At 36.8% G+C, this 7725-nt stretch overlaps 1 protein-coding gene and 1 long non-coding RNA gene across 2 annotated transcripts in view; one reads left to right on the top strand and one right to left on the bottom strand.

Annotated features, from left to right (window-relative positions):
* The window catches only part of LOC128250526 (uncharacterized), a 34059-nt gene extending 31916 nt beyond the window's left edge, over positions 1-2143 (top strand). Inside the window, exon 3 of the long non-coding RNA XR_008266536.1 lies at positions 1683-2143. This is a non-coding gene — a long non-coding RNA (uncharacterized LOC128250526). The remainder of the gene's footprint in view (positions 1-1682) is intronic.
* The window catches only part of LOC106884207 (uncharacterized), an 83212-nt gene that overhangs the window by 52988 nt on the left and 22499 nt on the right, over positions 1-7725 (bottom strand). The window contains exon 5 of the mRNA XM_052975739.1: positions 4243-4446. Within this exon, the coding sequence (XP_052831699.1) occupies positions 4243-4446 (204 nt within the window). The remainder of the gene's footprint in view (positions 1-4242; positions 4447-7725) is intronic.

Below are 7725 nucleotides of genomic sequence, written 5' to 3'. Positions count from 1 at the left end.
TAAACATTATCATTGCACTTCCTTGATTTGAATCTTAAACCTTGAAGACTTCATTTATACATTTCTATATATACATACTTTTTTGAATGCCCATTACTCCAATAATTCTGCATTTTTACAGTTACACTTATTCCATGACAGAAGATAAATTTTTATTCCACAACGTATTTGTAGTGGCTTCATGCAGGCATAGCGTGGGTTCGATCCGCGATTGTCAAATTTCACTTAACACTTCAACAGCGCTTTTCTCACGGTAAAACAATAGTTTTTTCTGTGAATGACAGCAGTTATACATTTTTCAGATGCCTTCGCTAAGCAGAATAATTTCTTTGTCACTTGACCCTTCTAACCTCTTCTAGGCCACCAGGGTTTGGAATGGAGATAACAGACCTCCAACGAAATCACTTGTTCTCGACTATGTGTGTATCCTTCTGACTGCTTTTCGATAGTTATAAAAACAAGAACTCCGTAAGCTAAAGACAGTTACTGAGAGCGACCATCAATGAGTGTGAATATATACATATATACTACATTTATGTATTACCTTTAATAAATTAGCATTCATAAAGTTCACCTTCAAAATGCCACGGCGAGTCTGAGTACTTTCTCGCCAACCCCCAACAATCTCTTCCTGGTTAATATGTCGGCATTATAAAATCAAAACTGTTGACAAAATGTAAAAGCATTACTGTGAGATTATAACTGAGGGAGAAAACATAACGGTTCTTACGGACTTCCCCATATATTCAGACAGAACCATCAAAACTAATAAACAGCATATTGTTGTAAAAAGCACAAAAACATAAAGTCCTGGCATTCATCGGCAACACTGGTATGACGTACAGAATGTCAATAACGGCCACTTGTCTCACATTTTTGGTGGCGTCAGGGGTGGCCAACCTATATCTTTAACTGCTTGTAGTAGTCTAGTGTGCTGGTATGCGTGTATTTTTATGCAGTGTTTGATGTAACCAGGTCTTCTGACGTACAATGTCCTACATCATACCCACAAAAGACCATTGTTCAGCTGCTTCTGTCTGAGTTATGTCTACAGAGGAGGAGCAAAACAAAAGGCTTTAAACAAGATCAAACAAACAGCATGATTGTAATAATTGTAGGAGGAATTCTTATATAAAGCGTTACCTGTAGTATTTGTTTTTCTTCATTAAGTCTAATAATAACCGTTTCGAGTATTTCAACCACAACAGTCTTACTCTAGTCATCTTTTATATCTCTGCCAACGTACCACGTCATTATAAATCAAGTTTCTATTAATCCAGTGTACATATAAAATCTCTAAACCCTAAGCAGCAATTGACTCAGAAAGGGCATGGAATTTAACAGCTTTGATAAAACATCTGCTTTTATAAGAGCAATGTTTATGAAGCTGACAAATATCAGTTCAACACCACCACAACCACACCCACCCCGCAAAAATATTTAGCGGTATTTTGTCCGTCTTTACATTCTGAGTTCAAATCCCTCGAGGTCCACTTTGGCTTTCATCCTTTAGGGATAGATAAAATAAGTAGTTGTTGAGTGCTGGGCTCGATGTAATTCACTTACCCACTCACCCTAAATTGCTGGCCTTGTACTAAAATTAGAAACCAATATATTTGCTGTTGTTGAGTTTTATTTTCGTGTTTTAAATATAAACTAACTCTTGTCTTTCTATCTTCTAGGAAAACTCAATGGCCCGAATTGGAGATATAGCAGGTGCAAACGGAGAAAATGCAACTTCAAGACGATTAATCGAAGTATCAGTTCCTGTTTGCTTGTCTGTATTGCGTTTGCAACTATCCTGAATTCTGTTATATGTTTAGTAGCAGTTGCTAAAATTTATTAAATATAGTGAGAACTTCAGTCAATAAGTGGTATTTTTTAGAATAAATGACATAATTTCAAGCATTAAACAATGATATATTCTGATCGTGAACTCTATGGCTGCAGCCTGATGGCAAGAACCCATAAAGCAGTAAAACTATGAGAGTATAGAGATATTCCTGAAAGACTTGTACCATTCTTTCTCTCCAATTTTATCACCCACGAAAGCAATGGGTGGTGTCGTTTCATTTTGTTTTTATTTGAATCTTTTTTTATCCTGATCTCAGGAACTATCAAACTTTAAAATCATTTTATAAACATAATTATTAAACAAAATAAATTTTTAACTCTTTCCTAGTTTTTCAAAATGTTGCCTTAAAACCAGTAATTTATATGAGAGTTTAATATTTATATGAGCGTTTAACTCTGTTTAACATAAAGTAGATGCTAGATAAACAAAAGATAAACTGTTATACACATACTTTGACAAATATCAACACAATACTCTAGATAATGGTTGATAGAAATAGCTAAAACTGAAAACTACATTCATATATTGACCACAAACGTAGAGGAATATTTCTGGTAGCTTTCATTTATAAATATTTCTTCTTATCATGTCAAACAATGGGGATTGGAGTTCAAAACAAGCATATGAATGACACTTTGCAGATAAGAAAGTAAATCTCCTACGAAGTAAAGCTGTAAGGATAGCAGAGAAAGATGGGGTATTTACCCTTATAAAAAAGGAAAAGTTGTCACCTCTCAGATACCGTCCTTTAGACTAGAGCACTAAGTTAAATTGCACCCTGACGCAATCACTGTTAAATTTAAACGTAAATTATAGATATTCAAATGCGACAACGTTTTATAAATAAACTTTGGAAGCGTCAGATATGGTTGGTATTTTGCAAACAAGAAAATAACGATTTCAATGGTTCTATTTCAAATGTGCGTATTGAATTTTAGCATATCTAATTCGTCTTTAGAACAATATCTGAAAGTATTTTCCCTTAATAAAATTCTATATTTTAACTAATCAATTATATAACAATATGGTAGTTGTTTAAGATTTGTAAATACATCAATAAATCAACTTCTATTGTCTATGACGAGCAGTAGTAGTAACAATGACAGCAACAATAACTACTACTACTACTACTACTACTACTACTACATGCTTGTTGCTATTATTGTTTAACTCCAGGTTAGCTCTTATTGACCAGTCCTGTTGTTGGCACTACGTCGCTTACAACGTCGAGGGTTCCAGTTGATCCGATCAACGGAACAGCCTGCTCGTGAAATTAACGTGCAAGTGGCTGAGCACTCCACAGACACGTGTACCCTTAACGTAGTTCTCGGGGGATATTCAGCGTGACACAGTGTGACAAGGCTGACCCTTTGAATTACAGGCACAACAGAAACAGGACGTAAGAGTGAGAGAAAGTTGTGGTGAAAGAGTACAGCAGGGTTCGCCACCATCCCCTGCCGGAGCCTCGTGGAGCTTTAGGTGTTTTCGCTCAATAAACACTCACAACGCCCGGAATCGAAACCGCGATCCTATGATCGCGAGTCCGCTGCCCTAACCACTGGGCCATTGCGCCTCCACATGACCAGTTCTATATTGAAAGCATATCAGTTATAACCATTCTGTCTTTTTCTGGATATTCTATCAGTATTTTATCCCATGTGTTCTTTCTCTTTGTAAGAGACTATAGAATTTTATCGATTGGAGCCCGGGTATTTGATACAAGGATCTAAACAATAGAAATCTGGTTTGTCATTAAGATTATCTCCTTGCTGAAGGATCTATCAAACACCGTTTTCCGAATTCACCTACCTTCATCACGTGTTTAAGCCTATATTATATTAATTTCATTGGAGAAGTAAAATTGATTAATTTAAGTCTTACTTTTGCAGGTGCACACATCACATTGTAGTTAAAAATTCACCTCAGAACAAGTAGACTCCAGGTTTGATCCCATTTCACGGCACCATGATCAACACTTTACCAGAGTCTTGAGTTGACAAAGAGCTAGCGATTTGGATGTAGTTGATCGAAACTTTGACAAATCCAATGATGCATGCGAACGCACAGACACACACATACATAAAACGTGTATATATTCGTGTGCATATATGCTTCACATCAGGTGTTTAGGATGCTCTTGTTAATATTGTAGTTCTGTATAGTCTGTTTGTCATTCGATCGATAAGAATTGAAAATAAATACGAAACTAAAACATGTAATATACATTTTATTCGATATGATCATATGATTGAATAAAATTCTTTATGATTGTTTCTTAGCATAGTTGCACTTTTATGGCTAAATCCAGTTAGACAAAAGATCTCTATTTAGGATATATGGGTGCTGAAAAGCAAAAATCATAATGATATGAAAAAATATTTACTTACAGAAACGGGACCTTTGAATCGTGACTGTTGCTGCTCTGGATAAAGTGAAGAGTAACCAGATAGTGGGGTATATCTTGATGCTGTTGGATATCCAAGTGATGGGGGGATATCTAGATGCTGTAGGATGCCCAGCAATAGAAGAGTATCCAGTATATTCGGAGTGACTTGGTGGAGCAAAGTTGGCTCCCTAGGTTGTTGTGTCACCTGTAAAAAGAAATTAGATTCGAAGAAGGATATTTCCTCATAAAATGTAATTAATCAACTGATGTTGTACACTGGTTGGTGACTTTAATTTTTCTAGTGAAAATTTGTCTCCTTTTTTAAAAAAATCAATTAATATCATCACTATTGCATTACCCTCAAAACAGGACCTTTAAATATTTTTATAAGTTTCTCTTTGCGACTTCCTTATTAGTTGAAGCTTATAAGATGAAAATAGAATTCCTTCTGCCAACATATGAAGAATACATTGCGAATATGTCCAATGACTACCTCTCTTTCAGAAAAGATGCGGAGCTGGAGTTAATCCACCTAACTTCATTATAATTTTTGAGGTAGAGGGGATAAATTCCCTGTTGTAGGATGAGTAAATTTCCCACTTTTACATTTCTCATAATAAATTCTGCTCAAAGCTAAATATTTTACAAATGATGTAGATGATCATGACGCAGGACATTTCTCAACTATCTAAATAGTTAATAATTTATATACATTTCATGACTATATGATGCATCTAGAGTGGAGGCGCAATGGCCCAGTGGTTAGGGCAGCGGACTCGCGGTCATAGGATCGCGGTTTCGATTCCCAGACCGGGCGTTGTGAGTGTTTATTGAGTGAAAACACCTAAAGCTCCATGAGGCTCCGGCAGGGGATGGTGGCGAACCCTGTTGTACTCTTTCGCCACAACTTTCTCTCCCTCTTACTTCCTGTTTCCGTTGTGCCTGTAATTCAAAGGGTCAGCCTTGTCACACTGTGTCACGCTGAATATCCCCGAGAACTACGTTAAGGGTACATGTGTCTGTGGAGTGCTCAGCCACTTGCACGTTAATTTCACGAGCAGGCTGTTCCGTTGATCGGATCAACTGGAACCCTCGACGTCGTAAGCGACGGAGTGCCAACAACAACGGTGCATCTAGACAAAGACAACTTGCTATGGGTAGATCTTACTTTACAGTAAATCGTTAATATAAAGTGATAGGGAACATCATCATTTAGGACAAGGAAATACTGCAGTCATTAACAACTTTTCACACCTCACAAATATCCAAATATTCTCCCTACAAACACCTGGTTTCATATTCGAATTGGTCTTTTTCGTTTGAGTCCTTACAATCCAAGCAACATTCTCTGGAAATCAAATGAGTATATTTAGTGATTGATCACTACAATAGTGGGATTATATCTTGTTGAAGATAATGTAGAAGCATGTCTCAGTTTATTTCTTGAAATTTCCAGGAAAATAAATATCTGATGTGTGTCTATGATTACACCGAAGAATAATCAGGAAACGTATGAAATGAAATGCGTAAGTTTCATAATCTAGAAATATGAATTACATTTTCATTGATTTCTTATAAATTCATAAGGTGCAGAGGTAGTTGTGAGATTACGAAAATTCCTTTTCAACCATGTGGTCTCCAGTTTAAGACCACTACGCGGCGTCATCGGCAAATGTTTTCTACTATAGAGCCAGATCCATCAAAGACTTGTGAGTGGATTTTGAAGACTAAAACTGAAACAATCCCATTGTATATATACATACACGGACATGTATATGCGTGTGAGATGTATATTCATCTATATCCCTGTCTTGACATCATGTGGTGATTGTAAATGAGAATCATGCAAGAAATATTGCTCATTTCCAGTCTTCCATGAAAATGTTACCTTGCTTGGAATCAGGTGGGGGGTAGGTGACAGGAAAGGTATTCGGCTGCAGAAAACCTAACTCAATGAATTCCGTCTAATCCGTGCAAGCATTGAAAAGCGGCCGCTAAATGATGATGATGAAGATTATTATTATTTATATTGTTTTTTAAAACTTAACTCTTTTGTCGTAGATTTGTAGCGAAGAAGTGAAGTTTACGACCCTATTGTTCATAGTTTCATCCCAAAGTGTGATGTTTGGGGAAAGTGTCTTCTATCAAAGCTTCAGCTTAACTAATTCTTCGTGAATGAAATTCGGTAGGCAAAATTATGCAGAGCATCTGTTTTGTTCTATTCTTGCATGGATTACATGAATCTCGCAGCACTCACGCCACATCACCGTACTTTGATATTTTGCCCGCCCAACAACAGAAAAATACCGTCCATCTTTGATGAGCATGTAGTGTAATTTTAATCGCAGTTCATGTATCTATGACATCTTCAAAGGCTTAGGCATCTGGTAGAGAGTGGGCTGCCATCTGTGTCGGCAGAGAACGTTGAACCATGCATGCTGTACAAAAATACGTGTGAATCGAGTGCATGGAAGTAGCCAACCGGACTATATGGAAGGAGCAAGCATCACAGAGAGTAACTTGCAGAGAATGAAATCTTTATACAACGTGTAAGATATGGTTAGACGAAGCTAGCCAGAAGAATTTCCGCCTTCCTTGATAAAAATCCAACATAGACATATGTGTTTATAAGACGTACGTTCCTATATATATTTGTGTATGTGTGCATATGTGTGTGTATACACATATATGTATATATAAGGATGTACACACACGCACCAATGCCACCGACAGTCTTTATCAGTACTTCCCCCCACGCTTTGCACATACCTACCATCATCACTATGTTCTTATTACATACCCGTACTAAGCGCTGTCTGTATTTTAATCTGGTCTCTATTTTTGCCTCCTTAGTAATCATTTATTCAGTTTATTAATTATATGGTAGAGGCGGGAGTGGTGAGTGGAGTTGTTGAGAAGGACTTGAACATTCTGATAACAGTATCTAGAGGTTTGAACTTAAGTTATGGAACATTACAAATTCAACTGAATTAAGCCTTTTGTGACTCACCCAATTTAATTACACTACTCATTTGATTGTGTAACCTCTTATCGCAAACGATACTTATCCCTATGCATCTGTCTGTGTGATGTGTGTAAATGATCTGATCAATAAGTATCAGGACCGTTGCCATAGTAACGAAGCTAAACTACTCAGAGTGAAGCCACTGGGCACAGATTGACTTTAAAGTATACTTTGTATATGCACTACATTTTAACGGTCTAGATCAATTTCACTGTTTACAGCAGTGCTTGGAAGGAAGGTGTCTAGCGTGTGATCGTCGCATTGAACATGACAAAGAAAGTCGAGCAGAGAATCTGCATCAAATTTTGCCAAAAGTTTTGTGATACCTGCTCAGAGTCCTACGCAAAGTTTTCAAACAGTTTTCATAATTCTCGACACAATCAAAGAGACCATGTGCAATTAAATTCCGAGTGTCATGTTGGCCAGCTAAAGGTTATATATATATATATATATATATAT

Source organism: Octopus bimaculoides, chromosome 2 (genome assembly GCF_001194135.2).
Source record: "Octopus bimaculoides isolate UCB-OBI-ISO-001 chromosome 2, ASM119413v2, whole genome shotgun sequence".
NCBI classification, from domain to species: Eukaryota; Metazoa; Mollusca; class Cephalopoda; order Octopoda; family Octopodidae; genus Octopus; species Octopus bimaculoides.
This window is presented reverse-complemented; position numbering and strand designations above follow the sequence as displayed.